This window comes from Falco rusticolus, chromosome 13 (assembly GCF_015220075.1).
Source record: "Falco rusticolus isolate bFalRus1 chromosome 13, bFalRus1.pri, whole genome shotgun sequence".
Taxonomy (NCBI): Eukaryota; Metazoa; Chordata; class Aves; order Falconiformes; family Falconidae; genus Falco; species Falco rusticolus.
In genome coordinates this window covers 16,025,817-16,041,394 of record NC_051199.1, presented here as the reverse complement: position 1 = coordinate 16,041,394, position 15,578 = coordinate 16,025,817, and the positions used below count along the sequence as shown (strand labels likewise).

Below are 15,578 nucleotides of genomic sequence, written 5' to 3'. Positions count from 1 at the left end.
AAAGAGAAGGGCCAATGTAACCCCAGCAAGAGGAGCCCTATGAAATTCCCTCATTTCACAGCAGCTTCTCTGCAGGACCATGTCAGCTACAGATCAGAGTAAAAAGGCCTTTGAGTGAGCCTGGGACAGCCTGGAGCTCACCCTGGCTCCAGCCTTTCCAGGAGCAGCCACCGACAGGTACTCCCCAGGCAGGCAGGCGATGCTGCAAGCAGGGCTGACACGCTTGCGCACAGGGATGCAGGGATGCTGTGGTGGTTCACCCACACCTTGACAGAACAAACCAGTCTCCACACTCCTTTTCTGAGCTCTGCTCTGCAGAGCATCCTGGGCACCTCAGCAGCATCCTGGGCACTGCTCTGGGAAGCACTTGTCTGAACAGGGCTGTAGACCTGCCCCCAGCACCAGCGCTTTCACCATATGGGCGTCACTGCCTTAACGTACATGCTGCAGCAGGGCAGAGCCCCAGGGGAGAATAAACGGCATCTGAAGAGCCAGGAGCAGGCACTGACCTCAAGTTCAAGGTTGATGGAGGCAGTGTTGGAGGAGCTGGATAAGGAGAGCCCAGCACACAGGGCCAGGAGCGGGAGACAGGCAGGGGGTGCTGAAAGCGCTGCAGATCCCAAAGAACAGACTGGACGTGGCTGCAGCCTGCATGCTCCCTCTTACATGCACAAAGCACTTCAGGAAAACAGAACTCAAAAATGGAAACTTGGCTTCTGCAGAAAGCCACAGGAGCAGCAGAGAGGCTCGCTCAGCAGGTGGCCAGAGCCAAGAACAACGTCTCCTTTGTGCAGGCTCCTGACAACACAGCAGTCCCCACATTGCCTCACGCCTGCCAGCTGCTTGTATGCGCTGTATTGAGCTGTCAACACGGCCCTGCCGGCACTACCCAGCAAGGGTAGGGTAGGGCAGATGCACTTCAGCAACAGACCAAACCACCACAGGAAAGCATTAATTTAACTGCGGTCCTCGCCTACTACCTAGTTTGCCCACTGCTCAATAGCAACATAAAATATTAACAAGCCTTTAGGTCCAAAACTGCTGTTTATGGTCTTTCTTCTATCGGCAAGAGTCCTTCAGCACAGCAAGGAGCAGTCTGCATTTAACAAACCTGAGCATAATGTTTGCTCAGTTGTATTTACATTATCCTCCATTCACTCATGGAAACACTGCAAGTGATCTGGCAGGTCTTGTGGCCAAAGGTTTCCGTGAGTAACAGGCAAGTCACTCCAGGTCTCGGGCCCTGGGGATTTCTGTTACTCACTGGATTTGGAAGTGTACCCCAGGACACAGCCTGTCCAGCACACAGCTGGCAGGAAAGGAGAGAGAACGCAAAAGAAGAAAAACCAGGTATGTTCAACGTGAGCTAAGAATTCAAAATGCTTTGAAAGGAGAAAAACAGAATAGAAAAGTATTTTAAAACTTCAATAAACGATACCCCAACTTGAGTTTGACAGGTAATGTGACAGATTCCCACAAAACACCACAAAAATAGATAGGCGTTTCTGAGCAATCAGGTCCCTAAAGTATTATAAGGGACAAAAGCAGAAACCATCCCTTCAAGGAAGGTGGGGAAGCCTGATCAGAGACCGATTTGGCTAGGGCATGACGTCTTCAAGCAACAAAGGCAAAAATTACCTCCAAGGGAAACAGATTAAATAGTCTCTCCTAAGAATCTACTTTCTGCTACGGTACGCTGACTTAAAATACCACTGACCATATTAATTCAGTATAATTATGCTTTAGTTTTACAGGTGGCAGGGAAATGCCCTCCCTCCAGTGATGTAATTAAGAACTTGTGACCAGGGACTCCAGGGGAAGCAGGAGCTGAGGCGAGAGCTCTGCTGTCAGGGGACCCTCCACATACACAGTGCAAACTGGCTGTACAGGACAAGCACACAAAGGGTCACAAAGCCAAAACCAGCTCGGTTGCATGCCTTGCATCTGCTGTGGCTTTGCTCAGCAGTTGCTTTCATCTCTCCATCCACACTTAAGCCCTGGAAAGTACAAATTAGAAGACAGTAATCCCTTTTTTAGTATCGGAGACCAGCGTCATCTGTAACTCTGCTTTGCCACCTAAAGACAAAGCACAACTTGTCTTTGCAAGCCTTTCCAGTCCTATCATTACTCCCTGTGTTGGACTAGGAATGAAGAGCACTGGCCAAGTGCACAAACGTTTTCTCAGCAGGGCAACCAAGGAGTAAATCTCACTTACGTCTGACCCGAAGTAAGGAAACTCTTTTCAGCATCAAATACTAATATACCCAATTAAAATCTGCTATTATGATACTTCTGTGGCTAGGTCAATGCCTGACAGGTCAACGAGGCAAAACATGACACTACACAGGAAGTAAAAATCTCAAATATATTTAAGGACAAATTATGATCAGTATGACTTTTGGCCAGTCATACAGAGCTAATGTTTTAAAAATCCAATGGGAAGTCACACAGAAAAACAACTGATACCAGCTCAGTGTGAAGGATGTAAAAGCAGCATTTTCCTTGCACAGTTTGCCGTGCTCTGCTCTGCCTTAAGCTGGGAAATAGGGAGGGAGTGGTTTCAGTACCAGATTCTACAGAATAGGGCTGGTATAGCAGAGAAGGAAGAGGGCAATAAAGATCCTTTCACCTCATTTTTCAATACACTGAAGTGTTCTGTCAAATCAACAAACAAGCTTAAGAAAAAAAAACAAAACACAAAAAAAACCCAGATAAGCAATAGTGTCTCAAAATGTAACAAATGTCACTCATTGAAACTCAACTGTTTATAAAGATTTTAAGTCAGTTTTACAGGGCTTGCTTTGATCCTAACAGCAATAAAAAACATCCTTTATGGAAGGAAAAAAAAAACCAACCCAAAACATTCCCATACAGCTCCATCTGCTCCCACTGAAAGGATGTTTCAGCAGCAGTCAAACGTCTGGGCTGGCTTCCAGATATAACACAAATGGCCAGGCCTCTTTTGTTCTCAGAAAGGATGAGCTCCAACTATCAGACCCCACTCTTACGCGCTGCCCAGGCCAATCCATAGCATGTTGCTCCCAGGTGAGCTAGCAATGCTCACTTATCCTTTCCCCCCACACTCAGTTCAGGCCTGCGTGACAGTGCAGTCCCTGCCCTGGAAAGGCCAGATACCAGTGCCACAGCTAAGCTTCCAGGTGCTTAGTGATCCTGCGAATTTTCTCCTTCCTGTTCCTGTTTCCATGTTTTTTCCATGGCTTTCCTACCACATTCCCAGGATTGGGTGTAGTCACAGGCACGAGGCCACTGCCAGGCCGGTATCCCATTGCAGCCCGGACCCCTTTCATCAGCGCACGAACGTTCTCCTGGAAAAACGAGACATAATCACTGATGAGAAGATATTTAACAAGGTACTGCGATACTTCAATAAAACCAGACACAGGCAAGCTCAAACCCATCAAGACCTGCTCAGCCCCCAGCTCCAGAGCTGCAGGAAAGGTCATGCCACACAGGCGAGTCAAAGCCTGCCAGCACGCTCCAGTTCTGTCTACAGCCATGCCTTGCTGTGCCAGGTCCTCAGCGTCTATCACTGCAAGCATAGGCAGAGCGTTGACGAGACACTGAGCTCCGACAGACATGAGCTATGGCACTAGGATTGATTCTCACAGTCTCTGCTTTGCATACAACAAATTGTCTTTGCAAATAAATCTGACATCTGTGAAAGCCAGAGACTAAAATAACTTGCTTAAGTCTGGAGCGTGGGTAGTACTGCTGGGGCTCACAGCCCGTGCCAGCACTTTGGGCAGCCAGAGAGAGAGTCTGGTAATCCCAAAAATTCTTTTCAGGTCATAGTTTTCTGAAACAGCTCACTTTTTTTTTTGAAAAGAGCCTGAGTTTTTGGTTTCAAAATGTGTGACTACCTTTAGCTGTGCTGAAATAAATACTGTTCATACCCAGCTAACCAAAAGAATGGATCATGCTATCTATGACCCATTCTCTTCGCTGCTAAACACCCTGTTCTGATCTTTGTCAGGTATGCAGACTTAATCAGTTATGGATTTGACATTTCATTACAAGTCTATTAAATTTCTTCAGTAGCGTAGGGGCAAAACAGATACCTGTGGGACCTACCAAGAAGCATACAAGTTTAAGAAAGAGTCCCACTTTCCACTTCATTTTGAGATTTCTCCATTAGATTTTAAATCGGTTTGTGTTCTTTTCATCTGACTTCAGGTTCTGAGTCAAAACAACCATGTAACTAAATCAGCTGTCTTAAAAATAAGCTTATCACATCCCCTAGATATGATGTCTCAAGACAGGAAAGTTAGTTTGAAAGACCTGTTAATCCAAAACCATGTTCCTGGACAGCTGCTACGTCACGTCACCCTCCTCCTTGTCTTTCTTCCCAGTCACTCTCCTGTTTACTCAAGATTGATGTTAGGCCCATAATGACAAGAGTCACCCCACTGACCTTTTACAGAGTCAGCTATGTGCAACTTATTAACTATCTTTCAGTCACCTAGCACATTCCCAGTGATTTAGGAGATAATAAAAAGAACAGAGAACTGTTGGGTAGGAATTACATGCGGATCCTGTAGCATCTAACACCATTAACTCAACCCAGTACTCCTCCATCCTCAAAGCTATTTTTTCCAGTAACTATGACACAACAGCATTGCAGTAAAAACTCCTAGAATAAATCTCTTCCAGAACTTACCTGGTGGAAAAATGTTTTGTCCACCACATTTTCAATTTGTTTGGCTTTGGTATGCTTCTCAGGCTTCGCCTGTTCACTGGCCTGCACTGTTCTGCTCTCTGGGCATCTCTGACGCTGGTGCTGAAAATCATCTGGGTTGATGCCAGGGGGTGGATGGCAATATAAAAGCTTCCCCTGTGAAAGTAATGGGATACAGTTATTACCAAAAACCTCAGAGACAGACTCAAGAGAGGAAAGAAAACAACTCCAAACCTAAGAAGGGCCCTGAAAGTCCAGGGGCTTACACTGGCAGACTATCAGTACACTTTATTTCTCCTCCCATGCAACAACTGGCTTGACTTCTAAGCTAAAGTACTGTTCCACCTCTACTTCAAAGCCATTTCCAGCTGCAATGCGCAGCTGCATGCAAGACAGCAAAAAACTCTCCGGAATACTGGAGGATCCTATTAATACTCAACAATAAGTTGCCGAGAGGTGTTGTAGAAGCATGCAGTATTACAACACTCAGAACTATAGTCCTTAGTGCCAAATACTGGTCCAACCATACAACATGAGTTCATTTCCTGAATATCTGCTGCCTGTTTTAGGGATATAATTTATTTAGCTAGCACCATATTTAAGCAATCATCTTTTTAAGATTAAGCAGCTTGAGAAATCCCATTAATTCTTTTAAAACACAAAAAGAGCCCAATATAAAAAGCATTTTGATATACAGTGATTGTATCCAGAGAAAGAATTCACTTTCTTGTGCTACTTCATGCTCCCATGAAACCTTCAATTCACCTCCTAGCAGGAAATAAAACCCAGATGTAGGAAGCACTTACACTGACATAGTCTTTTAACACATATCGAGCTGATCTCGGCTGGTCTGGCTGTCCATGAGCTGTCATAAAGCCTCTCATATCTGAAAGACAAATCCAAAGCACATTCTGTATCAGTACAACAAGAGAGTTCATACATTCTTCTGTGCTGCCCAACTGCACATTTGTATCCTTTCTCAAAACAACTCCCTTAGAAAGAGGCTTCTGTTGGGGAGAGCAGGGGAAAAAGGGAACACTGCTGACTGCAGAGGTACTGCAGAAACATCCTAACCCAAAAATAATGATGAGAGCTGACATCTCCCTGCCACCGGAAAACCTGCTGTTTTGGTTTTTTTTGTTGTTTTAAGGCCAGAGAAGATTAACTGCATCACAGAATCAGACAAGGGAAATCAACTATGTCTTGAATTAAACTTTCACTGCGCTCTTCAAAGTCTATGGGAAGTATCTAAAAGGACAACAGCACAACACTACACAGACTGGCAGGTCATTTCATCAACATCCTCAACACAATCACTACATCTGTCAGACAAAACTGGAAAAGTACCACTGTAACAGACATGCAAGATTAGCTGTTAACAAAGGCCCTTCCTGAGAGGAGGGCAAGTCCTAATGGGGAACTTCAACGCATGACAAACCTAACTAGGGTCCAACTTTACAAAACTTTTCCTAAGGCTGTGTTCAGGACCACGCACACAGCAGAGGCAATAGGTCTTAAAGGAATCATCACTCACATCCATACGCTGTCAGCAGCTCTTCAGCTGTGGGCTTTCGATCTGGATCCTCATCTTCCCTTGGCCTTATGATACTTATTCCATAAGTTGCTTCCAAAATGTTTCGTGGGATATGCTGGCAAACGTAAGCTAGTGAAGGAAACCACCTGGTGATTTTCAGCTACACAAGTAATCTTGCCCTAAAAACTCCAAGAGCACACATTCAGAATGACTTTTGGATTTTGTCGCAAATCAGAAAAATAATCAAAGTCTGACAATACGCCAAGCTGGAAACGAGGTGGGTTAAGACCAACACAGGAGGGCCGTCTTATCCAACATGCGCCCCCACTGCCCTCAGCACATGAGCACGTGTGCCCCTAGCAGGGCTGGAACATGCTACATTGCATATTCCAGATCCAATGTTTGCAATCACTCTCATAAACCCCGTGCAAAGGATATTAGAGAAATAGGTGGGACATGGTCCCTCATCTGGTCTATGGGCAGAATTCCAGAACAAATCATTTCTGCCTTGGTAGAGACGAAAGATGGCATCACCAAACCAGGGCAATCACAAAGGCACAGGCCAGGCTCCACATACAGGGTCTACGCAATAAATTGGTTCACCAAGGCAAGTCAGTGTCCATGGAGGAAAAAGGAACAGGAAAAAAAAAATCAAATCAAATGCACAGATGAAACATAGATGCAAATGTGAATAAGCAGAAATTCTACTAAGAGACATCTGCCCTGCTGGTCCCAGCCAATGAATTAAGGAAATCTGTTGTGGAAGACAGCAGCACTTCCAAAGCTCATAAATAAGGTATCCAGATGGGGGCAACAAGATCTTCAGCTCTCCAATCTGATGGGAGAGAAGCACACACTCCAGAAACCTGTGTTGGACCTTTTGAAACAGATAGCAGATTGTACAAGTCCCACAATGCTCATGATAGCACTGGAGTTGCTACTTCAAAATTAAAAGCTTGATCAATACGAAAATGGCAGCGTAACTGGACTTATTCACAGCAATGACTGTGGACAAGAAGGACAGTTTGACAGCTTGACATGAATTATGCAGGGGAGCACTCACTTTTCAGAGGCTCTCTCCTCATGACTGGTGCTGAAAAGAAGGGCCAAGCTATGTAAATAAAATCAGGAGGTGAAAAATATCTCCCATTGCAAAGCAGCTCTCATGAGTGACTCTCAAACTGGAGCAAGCATTTGGAAGCAAGAACTGAAGTTCTAAAATTATAACTATCAAGCCCACCCCTCTCCATCCTACTCTGCCAGGCAGAGTTCAGGTTGGTAAAACAGTTCTCAGTAAGTCCACATGGCTGCAACTAGTTCATAATGAAGGTCTTGTCCACTGGGAAAAAAAAATAGTAAAGAGATCAATACTCTGTTAGTAATACCTGAAAGTGTTTTGTGTGGCCTGGTGTAGCAGACACTGACACCTTCTTATTTCCAAGGATTGTGTTGATGGTTGAACTTTTGCCAACATTAGGGTAACCCACCTAGATGACAAAATGGAATGGTGACAGTGGTATCAGACAGGGCAGCAGAACTCTGACAAAAGTTTAGTTTGTATACTAAAAGTATATAAACGTATACTAAAAAAAAATAAGGCAAGCAGCAGGGAACACTGAGCTCCAGGAACTTTAGAATTAATCTTTGCACAAAATCCTCAGTCATTTGTGCTTGCTAGTTTTTTTACCCTTATAGGAAGCCAGTCTACAGGAGAAAATTTTTCCCATGGAAGGCATATGGAATTAAAATTCAGATTAAGCAAGTTCCTTTAAGCACAAAGTCCAACTCACCAGCCCAACATTTACTTCCCCATCCTTCACCCTTGGTCCATTGTGCATGGTTTTGAATATCTCCAGCAGCTCATTTCTCTGCACCAGATGGCTGAAGTTCCTGATGTTCCTGTTCTGCTCCTGCGCTACATGCTGCACTGCAGCACCATCAGCCCTGCTTTCCATCCTCTCTGGAGCAATAACATTTACTTTGTCCCCGCCTTCATCTTCAGAACAGGTTTGCCAGGCCTCCTCTTCATCATCTTCACAGTCTTCATATTCATCACTACTTTCACCACCACTAACCAGAACTTGGTTTACAGTTCGCAAAGCACTGCCTGTGGATGTGCTTTCTGCACTGTCTTGTGCCGTGTCATCTTCTTGACTGGAGATTTCATCTTCAGAATCACTCAGATCCTCTGCTACTTCTTCAGTGTCTAGGACCTGTGTGAACAGTATTTCAGGGTGAAATGCAAAGACAACACTAAGTCTTGCTGTTGACTGCAGTTGCTGCAGCACAGTCAACTGTTTCCATCAGCCAGATGCCAAGGACTGATAATTCACTGCTTACATCACACAGACTTTTTAAGAGGTCTTAAGTAGGATGTAGAAATAACTAGCCTGCTTTAGGAGAATGAAAAAAGCATTCCAAGCAGGATTATTAACTTCATTGTAAAGTCGTTACAGGTTTCTCCCCAGAAGCACAACCCTGAATGCACACGCACCCCCAGCATCCTTACACAAGCAGTAGCAGAGCTCATTATTTTTAATTATCAAGTATTCCTAGTAATAGGAGTGAAAGTAAATTTTTCAAAGTGTTCAAAACAAAGCCATTTTGCTTCATGTTTAAATATTTCATTAAAATAACGTCAAGATGTCTTGTCTTCCGTCCAAGTCTCTACATTTCTTCCCTGCAAACAGTTCACATTCAAAGAGAAAGATCTTTTCGTAACAATAGTATTTTGACCTTTCTTTCCAAAAAAGAAAACAGAACGCTCTCAGCCTCGCTTCCAAATTAACCTGTAAAAACACTTTATCCAAGGACTGCAAACCAGCTGGACAGACCAGGTATTCTTGGAAGGAGATACGGGATATTCCATAGCTAAATAGCTGTAACAGGTGAACCCAGTAAAATTTGCAAGCGGCATCTATTGTTAACATGTAACTTGGGGCAGCAGCACAGTTTGTTCCACTGGACAAAGAAAGGCTCTCGGATATTTTAGGTTCTTTAAGAAACACCTCCCCTGCCTGGGAGAGAAAAATACTCAGTACGGATAACCACGTCCCTCACAGCATCCCTGTTGGAAAGGATTGCAGTTCTTTCAGCGAGTTAAGTTTACAACCAGATCTACAAGGGCTGTTTCTACAGCTATTCAGCAGCAGCCTCAAGGAACAAAGTTACATTCTAGCTCAGTATTATTTATCAAGTCATTAGCCTTGAAAGAGAAATTACAAGCACTACAGTGACTGAAGGGTGTACCACTTTGTTCACCATTTTATTCTCCTCACTATTGTCTCTGAATTGGTCAATAAAATGTTTTATAGCCACACAGGTCCTTAGAATAATCCTTCCCTGAAACAAGGATTGTGCCTTTCCTAGAAATCACAAGCACAACTGCAAAGCAAGCTCTCAAAGGCAGCCAGCACATACCCAGTTTGAACGGTTCATCTACAGTACCTTTCCTTCTCCAGACAGCCGCTTGCACTCTGCCAGAGCTGACCAGAATACCACCTTAATGCCCGCTTTCTCAAAGAACTGTGCCCAGGCAGCCCGCTGCTCCTCACTCAGCAAGTCTGCTTTGTTTATCAGGATCATGTTCTCCTTGTCATTGCTGACTTCCTTAACATAACTTTCCTGAAGAAAAACCAAGAGAAGGATCAGTTCCTACTCCAGCTTGGACGACTCCTCCCTCCAAGGTGATATAAGAGCGGCAAGACAAGTTACGCCATCCAGCTCCACATGAGTGTAAAGCTTACTGTCCCCTGGGCTAGATGGAACTGGTGTTTAGCAGACAGCTACAAGAACAGATTGGAGCATACAACTACTGCAATACAGGTTGTTTCTGGCCACATGCACTAACACCTTGCCTGCTCAGAGCTACGAAGTATTAATCAGCACCTCAGGGAAGGAACTCAAGATCTATTTGAGCAATTTCATCTCTCTTGCACACAATGCTCTATAGTTTACCATTACAAAGCTATCGTCAATAATTTTTGATCCTTTGCTTTCAGTGCTGTAATTCTCACCCATTTTTATCCCACTGTGCTTTTAAATAGAACAATTCCTTTAAGTACGGACACTTCTAGTGAGTAATGAGTATTAATATAGTATCTGCAATACAGCGTCTGCAGAACTGCCTCTAAATCCATGACACTGTGTGAAATATCAAAAAAAATCGAAGAAAAATAATTTGATGGCAGAATACTTGCATAAATAAATAAGATATTCAGTTAGACACAACAGTAGCACAGCTTCAAGGTGGCTGAATGTGTTAAAAAATAAATCATGTAAACTAAGAAATAAAATTAAAACAAGATTCAAAAAAGTGGTTTACTTACCAGATCTGGGCATCTAAACAGAAGGGGGTTTCTAGCATCTACTATCTGGACTACGATATCACTGCAAAAATAAAAGAAAGCCTGTAAAGTACTGTTTCTTACCTTGCCTCAAAGAAAGCACCAAGGCACAGCACATTACTCATCTTTAGGTTTTGCTTGGATTTGTAATGGTTTTAACTGTATTATTCTACTAAGTACCTTTACTGAATAAACAAAGCGTCTCTGTGTCTCACGTGCCCCAACAGAGCCATGCGTATGCTACAAGCCAGTATTGCTGGACAGTTATTTCTGTCCCACTTGGCCAATTCTCCTGTACAGCCAGCACCCCTTTTAGGGGAAAGGAAGCAGGTGAGTTTTGCCAATTCATCTACCCTCCAGAAATGCTCAACAGGCAAGAACCAAAGTAGTGGTATTCTATCCTTTACAATGTTACTAAAAAACCTGTGATAACACAACTTTGTCTATTCTCATCCCCAGACTGCAGTGAGGAAGAAGAGGTGGTTTTGCTTCTGGAAACTGTTGTCCTCTTCGCACAGAGCAAGATGTACAAAGCCTCCCACAAATGGAGGAGGCTTCAGATTCAAAGCATTTGCTATCAGGCGTTTTCAGAATTTCCTTTGTGCTCTTCTTGTCACACAAATCATAAATCAGTGAAAGAATAGTCTTACATTCTAGTAAAACACGTTGCTCCACGATGCAAGCAAGGCCTTGCAAGCGTGCTTTTAGAAAACGCTTCCAAATCCAGATACCAGGTCGCCACCACGTATATGAGCAAGTCTCATCAGTTCTACAGGCAAATTAAAAGCACTGGCTTCGGATACCAGAGGCATCCATGCTTCTTTTTCAAGAGGGGGGCGGGCAGCAGGAAATTTAACTACAGCCTCTTTCACTAGAATTTCTCCAGGGAGGTAATTTAAAATACTGGTTGCCATGTACTGACTGTGTTTGACGAGAATTTCTGTTAACTCAGGACAGCTTCAGAACACCACAGGTTGAATGGAAGAATTTCAAGCCTCGCCAGGCAGTTGGTTACACGTTTTTTAAAAAAAAAATATAATAAAAATCAATAAACTCCCCAAGGGAGTCATTTAATAAGCCACATGGGTAGAAAGAGGTACTGAACGATTACAGAAACTCAAATATCGGTATGAAAGCTGACACCATGGTACTGGGAGGGGATACAGAGAAGTTACTGAATCACACTGCTGGGAGCTAGTCTGAAGCAAATGCAAGAAAAAGCTGACAACAGATCATATTATCTGGTAAGGTAAGGGACTGGATGACTTTTCCGTTTGATTCTGAGACAGCATCCTCACCCTACATGAAATAAAAAGCTCCAAGAGCAGAAAGGCATTAATAACACATTCCAGCCACATCAAAACACACAATACACTCACGCTACACATCCTGATACCCTATAGTGGATGCTCCTGACCTAGCTCTCTCCTGGCCAAAGGCCCAGCAGCACCCAGTACAAAGCCACTTCTGTGAAAGGACCAGCTCCCCATGACCTCACTGGTGAAGTATTTTTCAATTTTAGGACAATCAGACGAGATGATCTCAAACTTAATTACTAGTGAAATTAAATGCCCCAGTTAGATTAACATAGCAGACAGTACTCCTATTGTATTACAGCTCGGCAGAGCAAACAAAGCTATTTCTGTGATGACATGCTGTTGTCTTTTATGCACTGCTGCAATCTCTCTGCATGGCAAGCGGCCAAGGACCAAGAGGCTCTTTCTTTCCCAAGATTATTTAGTTGATGTCCCTTGCCTCCTGCTCCTGAACGTCAGGCTGTAGCCGGGGTTGAGAAAGAGGGGAAAGGGTTAATTTTGGCAAAAGACTTCAAAGATACATTCTCAAAAGAGGCCAAGAGCAACAGCATCTGAAGAACCATCAGAGACTCAAGTGAACCTGCAGAATCATACTGAGAGCTAGAGTGTACCACTAAGCAGCTGCCCTTCTTCTCATCACATTCTGATCACTTGAAAACAAGATCACTTTGGTGCTGATAACAGAGCATTACTAACTGTTTTTCCCATGCTCAAACACTTGAAGCTTGACTCAAAAGCTTCAATTTGGGAAAACACATTAAACGTTACTTTCTAAAAGTGGATGGTGATAAACTTTACCTTCTTTCAATGACTCTCCAAAGCTGACGCCAAAATTCCAAGTTTCGTTCAAATGGGGTTAGAATTAACTTTTTTTCTTCCTCAAGGCTAAGGCAAAACAGAAAAAAGACGTCATACTTGGCCCACGTCAGGCAATAAGCACACCACCAGTTCTTCCTTACATCCAGGAGGCTTCAGTTTCAGAGAAAACGATCAAGTCCGACTCATACGTAGGTACTATTTCTGCTGCTTTGGCAAACAGATCAAGCACGTGGGTAAACTGGTATTAGTGGTACTGGTTCAGCACTGACTTAATGGCTCCTGATCATGCCAATGAAGAAATGGTAAATGACGGGAAGAGCAAAAACTCATCAAAAGTATGCCCGTTACATTTCAGAGCCACAATAATAGATCACAGAAGTTATCTCAAATGCCAGAAGTTATTACTCAATCAAGTACCACCTGGAAAAAATAACTAATTTGGGGATGGTACTTGAAATGACTATACAACCCTTGACCTGCTGTTACCACTGCTTGAACAACTTTACTCAGGGCAAGCGTGAGTTTGCAGGGTATGAACAAATACCACCTACTCTCCAGGCGAGCAGATGCAGTGCCAGACCTGCACAAGCTGCTGTATGCAGGCCAGCAGCACCACATTCTATTCAGAGCAGCACTGTTGCTCTTAGAGAACACATTCACCACTCCTCCACTTGACAGGCAAAAGCAGAACATCACACTCCATCCTGAAGAATGTTAACTGTAACCACTACAAGAACACACACGCACAAGACAGCTTTGCTGAGCTCACCACAAGGATATGACTTGGACGTCCAGCCTTCCGGAATGCATACAGGGAGCTACTGATGTTAATCTTATTGGTCCAGCAAGGATAAATACAACCCACTGCTTCCTCTGTCTCCAAATGCTACCATCTACTTACCCCTACACAACTGGCATACTCACTGGGCAAGCTGTCGCCTCCATTCAAGAAAGCTCTCCCTCTCAGCTTGCTTCAAGTCCTCCGCACTGGTTGTCCTATCCCAACGGGGCCTGAAACAAGCACATTTTGGAGTAAGTGGTCAGGTGTAGCAGTTAGACCACCTACGTTACTGCAAAAAACACCCATAAAGCACACAGGCACCACACATTCAGCTACACAGAGATGCTTATAGTTCAGACGTGCATGCACTTACTTTCAGCAGCTTTAAGTACACCTTTTTTACTTGTTCCTTTTGAACTCCACTAGCTGACAAAGCACTATCCTACACACACACTAGATCTCACAAAACTGTTTCCTGGAGCTGAGATTTGTAGGGCATTTAAGATGGGGTACTCATTCCTCTGTCCACTACACAGAGAGCTCTGGAAAGGCTTACTAGGTGGCCTGGGTGCACCAGCTCCAGCAGTGCCAGGCTTTGAGCAGGAAACCCACACAATCAGGACAGATGCGTGCTGGCAGCGCCCACATGGCAGACAGGCACCTGTGCTGCACCTTACAGCAGGCCCATGCAGGATAGGCGTCAGCTTCCCCAAAACAGGGTATTGACGAAGCTGAGGGCTGTCCCCAGGCTTGCAACCACCGAAGGGCTGAGCCCACTCACCAGAGCGGGATCCTGGCCCGGCCCTACAGGACTCACCGCCGTGGGATGCGCAGGAACTGCTGGTTCTCCTCATGCAGCTGCCGGACACGCTGGGTCTCCTGGGCTGTGAGCAGGCCCGTGCGGCTCTGGGCAGACACGATCTGGATGTTCAGACGCTCTGCGGGAAGAGAGAAACAGCCGTCCAAAGCCAGCTGCCCCATGCCTGCCTGCGCCCAGCCCTGCAGGCCCCTGCCGCCCCAGCCCATCCTGCCGGCCCCCAGCCCCAGCTCAGGACCCCAGCCGCCATCCCCTGGACGCCCACCTGGCCAACCCCATCGCCAGCCCCAGACTTACTCCCACGCCCGCGTCCCAGAACCGGTCCTGGCACTCCCCAGCCCCGGGACCCCCCGCCCCAGCCCCGGGACCCCCCGCCCCAGCCCCGGGACCCCCCGCCCCGTGGCCCCACGGCGCTCCCGGGCCCAGCCGCCGCCCAGGACCCGGCCCCTCACCGGCCACGAAGCGGGTCCCGGCCAGCTCGGCCGTAGCCAGGAACTCCTCCAGCGGGCTCTGCTCGGGCGCCGACCGCAGCTCCGGGCCGCGCTCGTCGCCCACCTCGCAGGCGTGCAGCTGCCGGGACAAGACGCCGCCGTCAGCCCGGGCCGTCCCGGCCCCTCACCGCGGCCCGGCCGCCCCGGTCCCCTCGTCCTACCCATGAGGAGGCGCCGCGGCGCTCCAACCCGCGCTGCCGCTGCAGGCTGCGGCCCAGCCCCGCGCCGCGCTTCTTGCCCATGCCGCCGCCGGAGCCGGAAGTGGTTCAGGCTGCCGCCCCGCTTCCGGCGCCCCGCCGGGCTCCTCCGCCGCGCCCCGCCTGCCGCGGAGCAGCGTTCCGGGCCGGCGGGTTCCGCCGCGGCTCCGCGCTCCCCGCGCCCGCCGCCGGGCGGCGCCCTGAGGCTCCGTGCCCCCGCTCCGTCCCTCCGCTCCGTCCCTCCGTCGTGCGCCCGCGGCCCGCCCGGCCGGCATTCACCCACACGCTGCCCGGCCCGGCCTCCCGTCCGCCAGCACCCACGTACATCCCACCTCCGTCCCCACGCTGCCCCGTCTGTCCTTCCATCCTTCCCCACGCTGCCCTGCCTGTCCCTCCATCCCTCCCCACGCTGCCCCGTCTGTCCCTCCATCCCTCCCCGTGGTGCTCAGCACAGACACAGCCCCTCTGACCTCCCCAAGCCCAGCTCTAACCCTCAGTCCCGCAGCCCCGCCAGCCCCGCCACCAGGCCCTAGCCAAGCCCAGGGCACGTCGGCCAGCGCCCCAGGCCCAGGCTGCGCAGG

General features: G+C 46.8%; 1 protein-coding gene across 1 annotated transcript; it reads right to left on the bottom strand.

Moving 5' to 3' along the window:
- Positions 1–2,346: 2,346 nt before the first annotated feature.
- On the bottom strand, positions 2,347–15,080 carry LSG1 (large 60S subunit nuclear export GTPase 1). The gene is made up of 14 exons (XM_037407049.1): positions 14,962–15,080; positions 14,762–14,879; positions 14,310–14,430; positions 13,636–13,722; positions 12,691–12,777; positions 10,559–10,619; positions 9,678–9,854; positions 8,021–8,443; positions 7,616–7,717; positions 6,669–6,812; positions 6,231–6,354; positions 5,503–5,582; positions 4,679–4,852; positions 2,347–3,326 (listed from the first exon to the last, which is right to left on the bottom strand). The coding sequence occupies exons 1-14, from the start codon at positions 15,040–15,042 to the stop codon at positions 3,147–3,149; spliced, it is 1,959 nt and encodes a 652-aa protein (XP_037262946.1). The 5' UTR covers positions 15,043–15,080; the 3' UTR covers positions 2,347–3,146.
- Positions 15,081–15,578: the final 498 nt, after the last annotated feature.